Here is a 17,858-nt window from a genome sequence, read left to right as displayed (position 1 = left end):
ATTGGAGTGATCCAAGGCCCATTACTTGAAGGAATGGGATGACATTAAGAAAGGGGAAGATTTAACAGTGAGCTCTGTTGGCGTGTGGAATAGTCTCCTATGGGAAGTTGAAGTGCCATATTATAAGATAGTTAATCCTCGGCGGACAGATTTAAGGCTCAAACCTGGGCTGAGCAGGGTGTGTGGACTTTATGGAAATGAGATTGAAAACTAAGCCCTTGTAGAAGGCTGGAACGTCCCAGATGAAGGTGTAGCCAGTGGAAACCAGTCCCCCGAAGAGTCTCTGTTTATAGCACGTGGGTTACAGTACTTTAAGTCTCTGAGACACTAGATATATATTCACAGAAAGCGAAATGCAGCCTGCAGAAGAGGTGTTTAACTGTCTCTTACGTTTTTCACTTTGTAGGAATCTGAAGAGCCAAACAAGCTTTCGATGTAAGTGTTGAAATATTTGATTTTGAGTGAAAGGTTGCAGCTTACCAGTGCGCGCTAGCTACCTTTACTGCCACAAGCACTGTCGCAGGTAGATGCCTCCCAGGTAATTTGGCTGGCCTCTGTGTGCAGCCAATGAGGGAGGTCCATGGTAGCTGACTGATTTGCACAGTGAGTGAGAAACCAGCTCTGTGCCAACAGAAGGGGCCGGGAAAGCTGCTGCGTTATTACCGAGGCTGGTGAAGCCCTTGTGTGTTAGGCCATGGAACTGGACTGGCTAGATTAGCAAATTACACAGTCAGGTGTGACCGTCTCTTACCTTCTCCAGTTCTGTGTTAGCTCTCCTGGGCATCAGTGCGATGCCGAGTATCCCTAGGCAGGCTGGGGAGATGGCTAGGAAGCGGCGTGGGTGACTTGTTTTGTTCTTGCTCCCTCCAGGGCATCCGAGCCCGGCAAGGTGTATGGCTATAATCCAAGCCCCATGAAACTCGAGGGGATCCGGAGGCCACCAAGCAAGACCATCATGCATCAGAGCAAAAGGCACTTGGCTCCTCCCCAGCAAGCAACTGACGTAAGAATCATGCTGTAGGGCCTGATCTTTGAAGACTGGCCTGTGCCTTGTGGGTTTTTCGGTTTGCATTGCAAAACTGCAGGCTGGCGTGAGGCCCTCTTTAAACTCGAGTCCTTTACATGCTCCAGCCTGATTAAGAGCCACCCCCAGTCCAGTGGATTATGATTGCTAGTTCCTTGGGGTTTCGTCTTTCCAGGCTTTGCTTTGAATTGCAGGTCCCTGTATTTGGGTTTTGAAGGCTCTGGGAAAGCAGCTATGATGACTTGGTCTAAATGGGGTGAGAGACTCCGCTGTGGGGACTCTTACGTGCATGGGGTTCAGGTGATTGCCAGAATTAGTGTGAAGAAGGAATTGTCCCCAGGGCACGTGGACAGGGATCGTAGGTTTCCTTATGCCTTCCCCTAGGACACTGAGCATCTGTTGGGGTCAGATAGACCTATCCCATGTAGTTGATCTCTTGCAGTTCCAGCGAGCATGGATTGGCGTGAGTGGATCTTGGCGCTTTCTGACTTATTTCTTTTTGTAAGAGATCGTCTGCCCAACCTGGAGCGAACAATCACTTGTGTTCTGTGATCCTTAGCTCTTTGTGTGTGTCGTATATTTCATACAACATTGGGCATTGAATTTGGGGTCTTTTTTAATCAAAACACTTTCTGCATCATTAACCCCTAATTGCAGAACATAAAAAAGGTAGCTGTTGTAAAAGTTGATTAAACCAAAGTTCTGACCATTAGTGGTCATTAAAGAACTTCTTTCACTGAGCAAGGCAAGGGGTATTATCTCTGTGTTCTGATTAAATTCCACCTTGGAGTTACTAACCAGCCTCTCAGATTTCCCCCTGCCGTTTCAACCTGAACATTATTCTTTTCCCATTTAATAAACTGTGGACTGTAGTGCGACTTTGCACTGTTAGCTGCACATTTAGGTGGCTAAAATCCTTCCTGTCCAAATAGTCTTCAAGCCAAAAGGTGCTATAGACGTTTTTCTGAAGTCTCTAGGCCTGTTTATCAGGGTTTCTGGGTTCTGTTCCTGCCTTTTCCATGTGTGTATTTAAAATGACTTCCCAAGGGTATCGGAAGTTTTAATGAATGAAAGGGCTTTGAGGGTTGCTGAAAGGTTCTATAGAAAGGCACAATATTTAACCTCAGCTCCTTGGAGGAAGGAGAGTTAATAGAGACTTTAGCAGCATTGTGGAGAAGGTAGAAAGATGCTTTTGGCCTGCATTGCAGAGAAGGTAGAAAGATGCTTTTGGCCTGCATTGCAACCCCTCTGAGCCGCTGGCACACGTGCATGTTTACAGGATGTGCTGACGCTATCAAGTAGCACGGACAGCGAGGGGGAGAATGGCCAGCCGGCAGCAGGACAAGCACAGGGCAACACGAATGATAGTGATGACATCCAGACTATTTCCTCTGGCTCAGAGGAAGAGGACATCGACGACAAGAAGAATTCCTCTTCCGGTCTAGGTAGGTGCAGCAGCGGCATTTTGCCAAGGAGTAACGGGATTGAACAGGGAGCTCTGTACAGAGGGCAGATGCAGAAGAAGAAACTGTGTTCAGAAGCGACAGGAGGTGTTGATAATGTGTCTGTAGTGCCCTGGGCAGAATAACCATATCTACCTATTACACTGGTCCCAGTGCAGCTGACTACAGACTAAATTCTGATCGAGGCCTAAAGTTTCTCAAAGTGACTGGTTTTGGGTGCCCAACTTGAGACATTTTAAAGGGACCGCACTTCAGATGAATGCTCGGCACTTCCCGAAAATCGGGCCCCTCTTAAGATAGCTCACAATGGGCACCCAAAATTACTCCGCCGTCTGGACAACGTTCGGCCTGAGATTCTGAAGAAAGAGCGATTTGTTTTCCTGTGGATTTCTGGGCACGGACTGGCATTGAGTGGGGAGCCCAGGACTCCTGGGTCCCAGCTTCAGAAGGGATTCAGGATTTTGTCCCAGCTCTAGAAGCTGAATCCTGAATGGTCCATGAGTCTTGGCTGAAACAGGACAATTTGTTAGCAGACAGTGCTGGTTGAATTGAACTGATTTCAGCTCCCTAGCTACCACTAAAGTAATGTCACTGTCTTAGACCCCTTTAAGGAAGTGAGAGGAAATCATGCAGTGATTATTTCTCTGTTTTGGCAGGCCCTGTGAAAAGGCAAGTGGCAGTGAAGTCCACACGGGGTTTTGCCCTCAAATCGACTCACGGGATCGCCATAAAATCGACCAATATGGCATCAGCTGACAAGGGGGAGAACATGCTAGTGCGCAAAAACACCCGCCAGTTTTATGACGGCGAAGAGTCCTGCTATATCATTGATGCCAAACTCGAAGGGAACCTCGGCCGTTACCTCAATGTGAGTTTCCTGTTCTTAGGCGCTCTCCCAGGCAGTGCTGCAAAGGGTGATGTGCGTGAGTCCTCCAGGAGCATCAACCGTGCTGTCTGGTTCTCGGCTTCTGTTTGAGTTGAGCAAACGTTGCATAGGAGTTTCACTTCTCTTGGGTCCTTGTGAGTCCGAATCTAGCCTCAAGTGCAACTTCCCCCTTTGCCGTACTCCGAACTTCAGCCCTGTCCTGGAGGGTTTACTCGTCCTGGGAGACCAGTGCCTGCCAGTTCTGGTGGCGGTTAAGTCAACCCCTATCCACTAGGAACTGACCTGAGTTCGTCGCTTCAAACATCCGTTACTGTCCCAGTGCAGCGTGCTGGACTTGACCTCTCCAGGTCCCGCCCAGCCCTATATTTCTATCATTTAAAGGTGGACGTCTTGTCTGCTTTAGGTTTGTACGGCATTCTGTTGTTTGTCACTCTGTGCTCGACTCTGGACCAGCTTAGCAAGGAAGTGAAACCTGTTCCACAACCGAGCGTATTTGCTCTTGATATTGGGTGGGGGATGGAAATGCAAGAGTTGAAGATAGATGCTAAGTGCGGCTGTGTGAAATACACGCAGTACAAACACTACAGGCTCTTTATATGTTACAAGACAGAACATTGTACAAAAGCCATTCCTTTGAGTAAATGTCACTTTCTATTACATCTTGGGACTTAGTCCATGTAGCGTGTGTGGTGAGACAATATAACCCCTGTTTCAATTGGCTTAATTAGTGATCTACCTGTTTTTAAAAACACTGCGTCCCACCGTCTGCTTGTTCCCTGCCTGTCACACGTGCCTGGTCACAAATTGTCCCTCTTGTCCCTTTACAGCATAGCTGCAGCCCCAATCTGTTTGTGCAGAATGTCTTTGTGGACACGCATGATCTCCGTTTCCCTTGGGTTGCCTTCTTCGCTAGCAAGTAAGTGACCTGATGCTGCCCAGTCTGAGAAGTTTTGTTGGCTGTAGGGCTACGGCTGGAGACACTGGTTGCTTTTTAGTTCCTGTTGGTTCAGGAGGTTTAAAACTTCAAGACCCCTTCAGAAGTTTTACTACTGGCTTATGCCATGAGGATTCTAATGGGGTCTTGTGACTAGACCTGGGGAGTCAGGGCTTCTGGTTTCTCTTCCTAGCTCAGGCCCTGGCTTATTGTGAGCTTGGGCAAGTGACTCGTGGAGAGACTTTCAGAGACACAAGGTGCAGTTTAGGCACCCAAGTGCCTTTGAAAGTCTGTGAGAGCAGAGCCCCAACTCCCATTTATGCCCTTTGAAAGTCTCCCCCGGGGCCTGCAGCACCAGCTCTTGCCAAAGTAACTGGGAGCTGCAAGTTCTCAGCTGTTGGGAGGGGCGGGGGGAAGGTGCGGCCAGTTAATCGTTGGCAAAATTGCACCTTTCACAGGTTGTGAAGCTTAATCGCTCAAGTACTTCTGTGGCCTCCATTACTGTAGCACATGAGCACCTCAGCTCTTCGAGGAGGTAGAACAGGGCTGTTCTGCCCCTTGTTCTCCATTCTGGGCCTCAGTCCTCATCTGTACAAGGAATTAAACCCAGGTCTCTGGGGTTGCAGGCTAGGGCTCTAACCGCTAGATGTCCTGCCTCTGAATCCTATAACGAAATGTACTGGACCAGCCTTCACTTTGTGGCTTTCCAGAGTCTTCCCAAAAAGAGCAAATGCAGCACCACTGTGCCGTTCTGGCGGTAGCAGGGAAACCACCTCGGTCCATAGCCGCCGGCTACGCCGCCCTCTCCCCACCCACCTCTTGTCGCACAGGCTGTTTCTGTGCAAAGCTTGTGAAATGCTTCTCTTCGGTCGAGGCTGGGGGCGCTGCCAAGGCACGGATCTCGCTGCTGAGCAAGCGTAAGCCTTGCCCTGTGTCTGCTGGCAGAGATACACCTGCTTCCTTGGGAGCTACCCTAATCTCCCGGCCGCAAGGCCAGCAAGTGCGGCTGCTAGCTAAGTAACCCGCCTGCCTCCCTTCCTTCTCAGGCGGATACGAGCCGGCACTGAGCTGACCTGGGATTATAACTACGAGGTAGGCAGCGTGGAGGGCAAGGAGCTCCTGTGCTGCTGTGGCGCTATCGAATGCCGAGGCAGGCTGCTCTAACCACGCTGGTGCCCGCATCGTGACGGACATGGGCTGCTGGCCCTGGATTCCCCAGTTGCTCTGAGCCAGAACAAGGTTGATTCTCAACCACAGGCATTATCCCTCCCCTCCCCACACAACCCTTTGTCTGTGAGGGTGATGTCCTGTGTTTCATCTCGAGCGGTTTCTAATTACACCGCGTTGATTTGTAATTGTAGCTGTTACAAGGCTGGTTACAGTAACTTGGAGCTGCCCCGTTCACTTGAAAATACGCCCACAGGTACACAGACCACAACACTATCAGGCTAACACAAGGGTCGCTTGGCTTTGTGCGTAGGGCTGAGATGGACAGCAATGTTCCCAGCGAGCTACTGCCTTGGTGTGGAGCTCTGTCTGCACTGGGTGACGCACTGATCAGGCATTCAGCTAGCTCTGAGACTTAATACCTGTCAGCGTGACAGCTCAATTCAAGGATGAAACACACTAGGCAGGCACTACAGAAGGGGCCCCTGCTTCGCCATCCTACAGCCAGCCTCTGTTGCACCCAAGTCTGCCATGTCAAATCCCCCATCCCCAAAAAACTAGGGCAACTACAGTTAGAATTGGTGCCCTCTTATTATCACTATTTCAACAAAAGAAACATTTCAGAGAGAGCGGGGGTAAATCATCCAATCCAGGAACTGTATTGGGAGTTTCCTGGGGTATTGCTGAACATGCTGTTAAAAAAAAAACCAACCTGGCGGCTGTTGAAAGCAATAATGGATGCTTTCCAATAAATAAATAAATAAATACTTCCACCCTCCAGTACAGCGTGAACTTGAAAGTGGCTTGGGGCCTGCTTTTGGGAAAGCATCACTTCCAGGAGTGGACTTAGACAGAGGCAAGCTGTGGGCTCAGGTAGTGGGTGAACAGGAGCGAGCACATGAGATTTTGCCTAGGAATTGGACACTGGGACCAACAATCACTTGTCGGTTAGTGAACAAACCCAGGTCTTTAAGGCACCACCAGAGCCCCTTATGGCTTGTACGGCATGAGGCTTCTATGCAGCTGCTCCCAGCTGCTACAGAAGTGGAGGGAATAAGATCAAACTTAATTGTAGCAAGGGAGGCTGTACCTACCAGTGCTTATAAAATACTCAACGCAGGCAGGATTAACTCCGGCCCATAACTCCTCTGACTTCAGTAGAGCTAGACCAAAGCTGATAAAGGCGGTTACTTGGAGAACCCTTTGTAGTAGCCATGTTAGTTCTAGAGTATGAGCACGTCCAGGCAGGTGAGGTCATATTTTATAAGACCAACTTCTCTCACCCTGACGAGCTAGAGGAAGCAAGAAGGGTATGAAACCAGAGTTATAGGAGACGGGTGCTCAGTCACACAGCTGAAGATGCTTAGATTGTTCTAGGGCTAAGTTACAGCTCCATCAAATAGCAGACTAACTTCTGCAGCACCAGGACTACAGCCCGCTCTTCCCCCTGCCAGTGACAGCACACTACCTCTTAGAGCTTTGCATGACAACTGCCCTCCTCAGGGCAGTACATGGCAAATTCCTTCGCCTAGCAATGCCAGGGCACGTAGCTCACCACGGAAACAAATCTAAAAATGTCTGCTCCGAGAACGGTGCATCGAATGGCAGCTGTAGGTTTACCTGAGGAGCTTGATCTCCTGGGGATGGAAAGAGGCTGTTGCACCCCCTCCACACAACCTGGCTTTAGCAGGGTGAACACTCACAAGAAACCACAGATCATTATGTCTGGGGCACGTAATTTATTTACACATGTACCCAAGATACAGAACAGGGAGTGTCTCCTCCTAAAACGCTCTTCAAGTAGGGGATCTAGCAATGGAAACTGCAGTGGTAAAATCCAAGTCACTTTCAAAGTGACAGTAACTAATTCTAGTGGGGCCTGGGCTGCTAGAGGGGACATCCCTGCTGCCAGGCTCCAGCTGACACTGGCGAGAGTAAGCTTGGGCCGCTGCTGTGTAAACACGCACACAGTCTATTTGGACCTGCTCATGGGGTTTCTCAGGGGCCAGGCTAAGCTTTCCAAAACCAAAGGGTTATGGCTGCGGGTGAAGCTAAAAGTTGCTCCTTTCCTTAAAGCAAAGACGTGATTTTAGGCCTCTTTTTGCAGGTGGAGGCGCTGTAGCTTGTCCAGGTCCCTGCACAGCCAAAGGGGTTGAGTGACTTCCTTGTAAGGGGTCTCTTATTAAACTAAACCGAGCTTACAAAGAGCTGCACTTTACCATCCTAAACCCGTAGCAGGTTCTACTCAACTCAGCCTAGCGCAGCATGTTTAGCTTAACACACTTTGGACTGTGGGCATTGTCACCACGAATCTGCCAGAACCACCCCATCCGCACATGGCACCTGCCAGAGCCTCTAGGGGAGATCCCTAGGCACCAGCTGTCAAACTGCAGCACGGGGCACAGGCAAGTCGAGTTCACGGTGATCGTGACCGAACCAAGCTAGGGGGAGTAAACTGTTCCAGTTGCTCCCTCTTTCCAGCCTGCAGCAAGCCGGCTCAAGGCCAGAGCGTCACCACCCTGCACGGCACTGAGCTACAAAGAGCAGGCCCCTCTACTGAGCTAGTCAGAAATGAATGGGTCATGGGAACGGAGGGTCCCTGGACCAGCAAAGGGGGTCACTCCTGAGCAGAGAAAAGGAACTCCACCCTTGCTAATGGGGAGAGAGAGTTTGACCATGGCTTTTAAAGTGTTGTATAGTAATTACCTTTCCTAGGACATCTGAAAGCTCCTCCGCTCGCTGACTGTCCATTTGAGGGGCTGCATGGGAATCTTGCAATGCTAATGGAGAAGTGCTATGAATAGCAGAGTTAAATCAGTGGCTCCTTCCTCCCAAGCTGCCTGTAGGAACAGCTGCCCGTAGCCACATTAGTATTTCAACAGCGGAGCCTCAGAGGGGCTGGAGCAGGTGGCTTTTCTAGGAAGTGGGAGGCCAGTTGTGTTTAAAAGTAGGGCGGTAGAAAGCATGTGAAGTTCTGAACCCCCTCTCCAAGCATGCAACACCCACACTCGGGGCTTGGTTCCCCCCAGTGTTCAGGCTCTTAAATAAAGGCCAGACTTTCAAAAGTTCCCCACACCTCCCAGTGGGCCTCATCCCGGTTTCCAGGAGACCTCAAACCCAAGCAGGCTGAGTGAGCACTTTTGAAAATCTGGCTGCTTATTTTGATGCCTTAAAAAGGGGGAGCTGATCCCTGCTAGCCTTGGGATGCTTGTAGTGAGCACGTTACCACCACAAGAGGACGCTCCTGTGAAAACCACACCAGCTCAAGTCTGGCAGGAATAGCACAGCTGATATGAAAGTTGTCCCATGTGTTTCATACTGATCCAAACCCCTCAGATGGGGGGGTGGGAACAGGGTGACACTCCAACAGAAACCACCACGCCTGTTTTTACAGAAGTTTTAGTTTTTATTTAACTTTTAATAAATTTTAACTTTTAAAAAACTCAACATTTTGGTCTGAAGTTAGGTTAATGGTCCTTTTCTCCAATCCCTCTGTCTAACCTGGAAAGTTTTACTGCCTTCAGCATTTCAGCCCCCACCGAATCTGTTTTTACATGAAAGACTCTCTGCGGTCCAGTTCTTTTTTGTACTTAGTCCTAGCTTTAAAAAAAAATAAATAGAAAAAAAAAATCAGTTGCAAATTCATTTGTCCATTCATAGCCTGGGCGGAGGGGAGGGGGAAAGCACATTAGAAGGGAAGTGGAATAGATCGTTCTTAAAGGTGATCAGAACCAATTCTTATAGAGCAAAACAATGGGATGTATTAAATCCCCATCGAAATGGATACTAGGTAGTGTGTCTAAACCACACAGCTTCCTTCCAGCAAGTATTCAATAGTGTTGTCTAATAAATCAGCCATTAATACCCAGACCTTCATCTACTTAACTTGCCTCCCCCATGGTATAACGAATGTCACCTGATCCCACAAGTCTGTTACTGTGGCGGTGAGCTGTAAACCAAGCACAAATTCCTTCTGGCTGCTCCCCAGAGCAAGTCAGTGACTTTGCTCCTCATTTTTCTGGGTGCAACGGGCACATCTCTGTCATGCTGGGGAGCCAGCCGCCAAAGCTTTGACCGCCATTCACTAACGGTGGCAAGTAGCAAAGCCAAAACGGGGACCAGGCCCTTCTTTCAAAACAAGACCCGGCCATCTTAGTCCCTGAACTCCACTCTGCAGCGGAGCGAAAGCTCCCGGAAGGGCCTGAACTGCAGGATGGGCTTAGCTGAAATTGACAGGTTGGTCTCTGGCCTGCCAAGGCTTTGATTTCATGCCTTTGCTACTACCCAAGAAAGCAAAATAAACTCCATGGAAACACTTATTTCCTCTACAGCTGGAAAGGAGTTTGGGGAGAGGGCTTGCAGTCGTTTCCAAAAAACCCAACAACAAAGGGGAACGAACGAGCCTTTGCGATTGAATCCAAGCCCTCGGAGGACATTAGAGTTCTGCTTTTTGTGCGTTATTTCCACCAGCCACACAGCTCGGGGATTCCCTTCCAGAAACTCGAGAGGCGAGAACAGAGCAACTCGAGAGGCAATGAAACCATACCTCACCACTAAAACAGACTGGGAAGGAACTGGCACCAGCTTTCTCTGTGGATGTGTGTGTGTGTAAAACACAAAAACAGAGAGAGCAATTTGCCATCTCTCCCTCATGTAGCAGTCTGGCTGTGCCTTCCCCTGTGCACCTAGAGTTTGGGGCTGGGGCCAGATAGTCGTGGAGAAGGGAATCCTTGCGTCCCAGTTTGGTTTTAAGGCAGCTGGGTGCAGATGCAGAGAGAAAGGACACTACTGTATGGTGGTGGCACAAGGCACTACCACCCCTCCCCCCACAAAGTTGGCACATTTCCATCTGCAGCGATAGGAAAGAAAATTGACCTCAAATGATGTATTCTAAGCACACATGTAGGGTTGGTGCTGGCACTCCAGGGTCCATTCCTTTAGCCTCCCCCCTAGATGGGTCAGCTATTTCCACTAGATCCGTTTTGAGGAGAAGAGGGAGAGTAACTATTTATAGGGGACAGGAGGGAGACCCTGGCACTACAGTCGGTGGCAGGGTGGAAGCTGAAGTTCTCTTGACGTTTTGGCCTCAGCTGATGCCCATGGTGGTGGGGCCGGGCGGCAAGCTGGCAACACCTCCACATGCGCCTAAAATCAATCGGTTTTCCGGTGGTTGTTGTTCAGGACGGGGTGCCCGTTGGAAAGGGGCCCATTCTTTGTCACTTCCTCCTCCTCCGTGTTGTCGGTCTCTTCGCGATCACTCCTCTCGTCTTCCACCACCTGGAGGGATTGAAAAGAAAGGGGCTTCACGAATCAAAGTGAAACAGGGTGAGCGGGCTAGAGCAGAGTGGGCCTGGGTGTCAGGACTCCTGGGGTCTGTTCCTAGCACTGCCACTGACTTGCTGCGTGATCCATTTTGCTTCTGTGCCTTAGTTTCCCTGTGGAACACCATGAGCGGGGCTTAGTGAGGCCCATTCCGTCCACAGCCCTGCCCCTCCTCCATTAGTGCCAGCTGCACGGGTGGCTTTGTGAGCCAGGCACTTGACTGGGAACTGGGTGAAATCCTCCCACACATCTCACATGGGGGCCACCGCACGCACTTCAGATGGTAACAGATACTGCCTGGAACGGAGCTGCACTCACCACTGCGATGTGAAAGGCCCCCTCCCCGTTTACCCCTGCGGCATGCAGGTCCCACTGACCCCCTACTGCCTTGCCTTCCCCAGAGATGCTCCAGGACTTCGCTACTGAGCTCTGGCTTCTCCCTGCTCCATGCTGTTGCCCTAGCAAACTTCTCCCGTTCCTAGAGCACCAGCCAGCACGTGGCCCTGCTGGCCCCGGACGCGCCACTGGAGCCTCAAATCACGCTGCTGCTTAAAGTCCCAAGGCCCAGATCCTCATTGGGATTTAAGTGCCTAATTCCCATAGGACTCCGTGGGAAATAGGCGCCTGAATTCCTGAAGATTGGACCAAAAGCTTTTCTCTATCCTCAAAAAGTCAATAGAGCCCCCAGTGCTCACCAATCCCCCCCCCCCCACACACACACACACCAGCAACCCTACAAAACACACACCCCTCTGCTCCTTTGACGGGAATCTCTGCACTGCTGCACCACAAACAAACGAGCAACCCTACAATAAACACCCCTGTCCGCATCCTGTTATTTGTCCCCATTAATCAAGACGAGAAAACGCCCCCTGGCCAGTCTTAAAAATTGCTGATCTCTTCCACTTCCCCATCCTGCCCGGAGCGGTGGCTTCACTTTGCTTCCCTCCTGGCCCCTGGGTTCCAATGTAAGTGAAGGGTGACCTGGAAAAAACAAAAACACCCCCTCCTCCCTCCCCGCCAGAGAAAGTGAACCTGCCTTTCCAGTTATGAACTTGTGGGCCATGCGGATGATGAGATACGCCCAGAAGATATGCAGCGATTGCAGCACCACCATCATGAAGTTGAAGAAGTAATAGCCGAAGAAGGGCGGGTACAGGTCCAGAGGATAGACCACCGTGCAGTGCATGATCCTATAGGAGAGCACAGGAGACCTCAGACATGTTCGCTGTACTGAAAGTGAGGCGGCTAAGCGACCCTCCTGGCTCACGCCGCTCAGAAGCAAAATTGGCAGCGTGGCCTAGTGGCTAGAGGGCCAGACTGGCACTCAGGAGCTCTGGGTTCTATTCCCAGCTCTGCCACGTAGATGAAACTCCTGGATCATCCTCCAACAGCCAGCTTTTCCCGCCCCACCACCCGCAATGCTGTCCCAGGCCTAGGAGTAGCAGTAGGCCACGGTCAGAGGCTGGGGCACTTGCTCACCAGAAGGGCAGGATGATGAGGCGCGTGACAATGAAGACGGCGGCGAACACGATGAAGATGTTGTTGCAGGTGTTTTTCCAGCCGGCGTAGTTAAACATCTTGGCAGACTGGGGGCGAGAGGCCAAGACCACAGTAAGCTGTAGTGCCTCTGAGGCGTGGGAGACGTGAGCTGGGGGCAGAGCGTGGGCCTCGGGAGACTTGGATGAGTCATTGCGTCTCTCGGGGGCTCTCCCACTTGTCCAATCCTGCCTGTCTCCCACCCTCGTCAGTCTCGACTGGGAGCTCCTGGGGGAAGGGGCCGGGTCTCGCACAACAGGGTCCTGCCCTTAGCTGGAATCTCTAAGCACTAAGATAGAGCAGCGCTGCTAACAGCAGCTGCAGGGTTTGGTTTGCCTCTGGAGAGCAGCCCCCAGCTCCCGATGACGGACGTCTCAATGAAACGCACAGGCATCCATTTCGCATTAGGTGTATTGCTGCAGCACCCAGAGGTCCTGGTGTGCCAGGTGCTGCCCAGACACAGAGTGAGACGCTGTCCCCTGCCCCAAGGAGCTTAGAGTCCAAGTAGACCAGGGATGAATCATGGAATATCCGGGTTGGAAGGGACCTCAGGAGGTCATCTAGTCCAACCCCCTGCTCAAAGCAGGGCCAATCCCCAGACAGATTTTTTTTTTTTTTTTTACCCCAGTTCCCTAAATGGCCCCTCAAGGATTGAACTCACAACTCTGGGTCTCTGGACTCCTGGGTTCTGTGCCGGGCTCAGTGGGGGAGTCCCACTGGCTTTGCGGGGGCACCAGGGGTTCTGCTCTCACTGGCATCGTGGTCGTGTGGTGCATCAGCCATGGGGAAGAACCGCAGGGACCGGGTGGGGGGGTTGCACTCACCTCCAGCAGGTAGTCGCACGAGTCGTGCAGGGCCATGATCAGCGTCCCCGCCCGGATGTAGTTGGCGAACCAGGAAAAGCTGATCAGGATGATGGTGGCCACGTGGTGGATGATCTGCTCTTTGAAGTCCTGCCAGGAAGAGAAGGGAGGGGAAAGGAAGGGGTTAAGCCCCCAACAAACAAGAGGAGGGGTCAGACCCCAGCCCAGCCCCTCCTGCCCCAGATACATCAGGCCCTGCCAAACCTCCTACCCCTCCCCAAACACACCAGACCCTCCCTGTCCAGCCCTGCCCAGACACCCCCAGCCCTGGACACAGAATCCTCTCTGGGCGGGAGGCAGATGTGCCCCCCCTGCGATATCCCAAAACGGGGCTGAGAGGGGCTGCCTGGGGATCACCAAGCAGCTACACCCATGTCGTGGGGGGAGGGCCACATTCCTAGTACCAGGGCTGGCTTGGGGGCCACTGCTCGCCCTATGGAGCTAATGGAGGCAGCCCCAAGCAGAAGCCCTCTGACCCCAGCAAACCCTCCCCGCCCATGTCCTGGAGGCCTAGGACTGATCAGGGCACAGGGGATTCTCTCCAGACCCCCGCAGGGGTGGCAGGGCCAGCCCAGAGCCGCCAGATCTCTTCCTCATTCAGCGGCAGCCCGGGACTGGGGACGCACACGGATCTCCATCCATCCCCCCTGCACAGCCAGGCACGCGGGAGACAGCCTACCTTGCGCTTCACGTCGGAGGCGATGCTGAAGAGCAGGGACCAGTAGAACGACAGCTCGATCATGTAGTACCAGTACTGTGACGGCAGCGTGGTCTGCAAGGCAAACGGGACCAGAGAGCTCAGCGGAACAATGCTCTGCTGAAGCATGTGCGCGCGCCCTCTGCTGCATGGGATCAGAATGGCACTGCTGTGTGCCATAAGCCCAATGCTGCACAGAACGAATGGGGATTCTCCTGTAGACCTGAACTTTGGAAGCAGGAGGATCGGAGCCTTGACATCACCCTGGATTTCCTAGGTGGCCACAGGCCACGTATCCCAGCAATTCCTCAGAACCCCCTCCAAGGAGATGTTAACCAACGAGTAGTTGCCAGGTAACCATCCTGACTTCGGAGCACGGGCACCAATGGCCGTGCGTCCCAATGAAGCAGGGAGCCCGGGCTGTGTTTCATTGGCTGCCCAGGCAGCTACGCTGGAGGCTGAGCCGAGCCGAAACTCTCTCCGCTTGCGGAGCTGAAGGAGAGAAACAGCCGGCTCTGTCCTGGGGCGCTAACCCGACAGCAGGCGCGCGCTGGACTCACCTGGATCGGGTACCCTTTCCACACTTCCTTCAAGTCGTAGAACCAGGGCTTCTGTGAGGAAAAGCGGGAGGGGGGAGACAGGGCAGGGGTGAGCAGGGCAGCTGGGCCAGGACGGGCCGAGAGACCGGGAAGGGGTCGAAATGCCAGATCTTACTTACATCCACTATGACGGCCATGCCAGCAATGAAAGCAATAAGGTAAAAGGTGAATCGCCAACTGGAAAAAGGAAGCAGATGGTTCTCAACAGAGGAGCACGGGGCGGAGTGAAGGGGAGAGAGAACACGTCATGGGAAGGGCAGGTAGGGAGCCCCAGACGCTGGGAGCGCCAGAGGGAGCCGGCCCAGGGGACACAGGGTTGAAGAGCCCGTCTGGATCACCGGGAACCCTTTCTGTGCCTATCTCGTGATCTAGCAGGGACGGAGCCTTGTCCTATGCCCTGTGAGAAAGCGGGAGGAAGCTAGCCTGGCAGCCACTGGGCTTTAAGAGTCCCCTCAATCCTGTCACCCTCTTGCCTTTTGCCTTGAAGCTGGAGCCATGCTCGGAGCCCAGCTGGGCTGAGGAGGGAATAGGCTCCTCCGCTCCCATGCACCCCCCCCCACCACCAAACCTGCCTGCTCAGCCCAGTCAGTTCTGATGCACGCACGGGGGCAACAGGGCACTATGGGCTTAAGGGGATCACCCCAAATGGAATCCCGGGGCCCCCTCCACCGCCGTTCCAGCGCTCAGAGCCCACAGACGCTCCCTTCACCACCACTGGAGAACCACCCACCTGCCAACCCCTGCCAGGTCTCATTACCGTGAGAGCCCCAGGTCCGCCCCACGGTGCCCAGCTCGGCAGAGAGCGCAAGGGGGTCCCGAATCCAAATGGAGATGGACTGCAGGGGGCGCTGCAGACACCAGGGTGCGACAGGGCTGCCGTTGCACGGCTGGGCGAGCGGCACCAGGCTCTTACCTGGCCTCCCGGAACTTCTTGAGCAAGCTGGGCCTGTCCTGGTTGCGCCTGCGTCGGAACCAGCGCTCCACCTGCCGGACCACGCAGCCGCTCTTCTTGGAGAGCATCTCGATGTCGCCCTGGGAGGGGAGAGACCCGGGGGCGGTTACCGGGGCGACCCAGGGGCTGGCTGGGCCCCAGGACCAGACGACAGGGTGGTCAGTGGGAGTCAGGAGCCACTTGTGCCGGGGGAGGCAGACGGTGTCTGCCTGGCAATCAGTGCTGTGCAATGGCGGCTCGCTTTGGTCTCATGAGCTCAGGTACTGGCCATAGGCACCAGGTGGGGGCATCTAGCCCGTGACCAACTCTCCAGGGGCCCAGACGGGCCCTGAGCCGGTGCTGCTGCAGCTTCGCTGCTCCTGAGCTAGCTAGATCGGGTCTGTCTACACCCGCTGCAGCCACAGCCCGCTGTTACCGCGCAGCCAGGCCCAGGGGTTTGTTTTGAGCTCTCAGAGCCAGTGGCCACCAGGGCTGGGGGGCGCTGGTGCCGGAGAGAGTGAGACGCTGAAAGCACCTGGGCTGAACCAGACAAGTGCAGGGTCCCAGCTCCTCTGCAATCCTGACCCGCAGCCCGTTATCCTCGCACACACCGCTCTGCCGGGGCCCCTCAATCCTAACCAGTACCACCCTGGCTAGCCCAGCTCTGGTTTTGCCCCACACAGAACTCTGCCTGGGCCCCTCATTCCTGACCCCCATCCCCTGCTATCCCAACTCCTCACACCCCCAGCTCTGCCGGTGCCCCTCACTCCCACCCGGCAGCCCCCTGCTATCCCAGCCTTAGGCCCATTCATCCCAACCCGCATCCCCCCTGCTAATCCAGCCCAGGGCTCCCCCTCTGCCCCAGCAGCTGTGCCAATGCCCCTCAACCCTGCCTTGTACCTCCTCCCTGCTACACCAGCTCTGGGAACCCCCGGGCAGAGGCTGCCACTCTGGCCAGCGACATACTGGGGATGAGGCAGAGCGCCTGTAATGATCAGGAATGGACCCCCCCACCCCACCGGGGGGAAAGACCAGTGCTTTAGCCCCTGAATCACTAAAGCCGCATGCAAAAGCGCCCCCGAGCCCTAAGTGCAGCCACTTAGCTCCTCAACTCGCCTCCTGGTTTCTTCCAACACACAGAGCCAGATTCATTTAATACCGTCACATTAACGCCCCAGGCGCCCGGCTAGCCCCATACAGATCAGCTCCCAGAGGTGGGAGAGGGCAGCCCGGGACGCCTCGCCCGCAGCACCCCGGTGCAATCCCAGCACCACGCTTGTCGCAGGCTGCAGGCAATACAGCCCTCCCCCTCCCCCCGCCGGTAGCATGCACTGTACCTGCTTGGGGTGTTTTGTGGATGAAGCGTAGAACTTTTCTAGCACAGGATTTGGGGTGGCTTTTAATCGGATCTTCTCCTTGACGTTCAAAAGCCCGGCTAGTGGGGTGGCCACATATCTGGGGGTGGAGTGAAGGGAGGGGGGAGAGGAATGGGGAGCATAGACACAAAACACGTGGTTAGAATAATGCTTTAGAACATGGAAGCCCTTCCCTTTGTGGCGATACGGCGTTGTTATAACCTGGGGCCACAGTCTGGAAAAGGGACAGCACTGATGCTTTCCCCCATCTGTGCAAGGGGGAGGAGGACATGGCTCTCTAGAGTACTTTGCCATCTACTGATGGAAAGTGCCACGGAAGAGTTAGGAGGAATTATTAGTGTGTGCAGCACCTGGCACCATGGGGCTGTTAGGTGCTACCATAATACGCCTAATTATTAGGTTATAACTCTTCAGGGCAGGAACCGTCTCACCCTACATTTGTGCAGCTTCTGGCAAAGACACACCCATTACTGCTCAGCCTGTAGGCCCTACCATAACAAATCCATATGGACAATCAACTCCCTCAATCAATCAGAACTCCAAAGCCGCCTGTAAAGTCACTGACAAGAATTCTGCTGGGCAGTGGCCATTAGGTGGCAGTCAAATCCACATGACAGAGCAAACCTACCTGGGCCAAAGGGGTGCAGCTATGCGCCACAGATGGCCCGGGAGGAATCTTAACATCCTTCCCATTTTACAGATGGAGAAACTGAGACCTGGAGAAGGGACTGGACTCACTCCCGCGTCATACAGTTGGTGAGAACAGAATCCAGGAATCCTGTCTCCCAGCCTCCCCATCTCTAAGCCCACTCCTCTCCCAGAGCTGGGGACAGAACCCAGGAGTCCTGACTCCCAGCAGTTGGAGCAAAGAGTCACCAATGTGGGTGTTTTGATCAGAAGACCTGCCAGAATGGAGGTGACTGACAGTTGCAGGGGAAGTAAAGGATTAAAAATCAGAGTGAGGGATCTGAAATGATGGCTGGGGAGACCGAGCGAAAGAAAAATGAATTGAGGGAAGAGAAGAAAGGCTCAGGGAGAGAGAAGTGAATGATATGAA

At 53.3% G+C, this 17,858-nt stretch overlaps 2 protein-coding genes across 13 annotated transcripts in view; one reads left to right on the top strand and one right to left on the bottom strand.

Annotated features, from left to right (window-relative positions):
- The window catches only part of SETDB1 (SET domain bifurcated histone lysine methyltransferase 1), a 28,314-nt gene extending 22,060 nt beyond the window's left edge, over window positions 1-6,254 (top strand). For all 8 annotated transcript variants that reach the window (XM_065573751.1, XM_065573750.1, XM_065573749.1 and 5 more), the window contains exons 17-22: window positions 407-435; window positions 871-1,003; window positions 2,304-2,469; window positions 3,144-3,355; window positions 4,201-4,289; window positions 5,354-6,254. In XM_065573751.1, the coding sequence (XP_065429823.1) occupies window positions 407-435; window positions 871-1,003; window positions 2,304-2,469; window positions 3,144-3,355; window positions 4,201-4,289; window positions 5,354-5,471 (747 nt within the window). In that variant the 3' untranslated portion in view covers window positions 5,472-6,254. The remainder of the gene's footprint in view (window positions 1-406; window positions 436-870; window positions 1,004-2,303; window positions 2,470-3,143; window positions 3,356-4,200; window positions 4,290-5,353) is intronic.
- Window positions 6,255-8,859: 2,605 nt separating this feature from the next.
- The window catches only part of CERS2 (ceramide synthase 2), a 48,955-nt gene continuing 39,956 nt past the window's right edge, over window positions 8,860-17,858 (bottom strand). For all 5 annotated transcript variants that reach the window (XM_005293693.5, XM_065573753.1, XM_008170323.4 and 2 more), the window contains exons 3-11: window positions 16,763-16,880; window positions 15,408-15,526; window positions 14,614-14,671; window positions 14,456-14,506; window positions 13,878-13,970; window positions 13,160-13,288; window positions 12,279-12,385; window positions 11,836-11,989; window positions 8,860-10,751 (exon numbers count right to left, since the gene is read on the bottom strand). In XM_005293693.5, the coding sequence (XP_005293750.1) occupies window positions 10,626-10,751; window positions 11,836-11,989; window positions 12,279-12,385; window positions 13,160-13,288; window positions 13,878-13,970; window positions 14,456-14,506; window positions 14,614-14,671; window positions 15,408-15,526; window positions 16,763-16,880 (955 nt within the window). In that variant the 3' untranslated portion in view covers window positions 8,860-10,625. The remainder of the gene's footprint in view (window positions 10,752-11,835; window positions 11,990-12,278; window positions 12,386-13,159; window positions 13,289-13,877; window positions 13,971-14,455; window positions 14,507-14,613; window positions 14,672-15,407; window positions 15,527-16,762; window positions 16,881-17,858) is intronic.

Source organism: Chrysemys picta, chromosome 20 (assembly GCF_011386835.1).
Source record: "Chrysemys picta bellii isolate R12L10 chromosome 20, ASM1138683v2, whole genome shotgun sequence".
Taxonomy (NCBI): Eukaryota; Metazoa; Chordata; order Testudines; family Emydidae; genus Chrysemys; species Chrysemys picta.
This window is presented reverse-complemented; position numbering and strand designations above follow the sequence as displayed.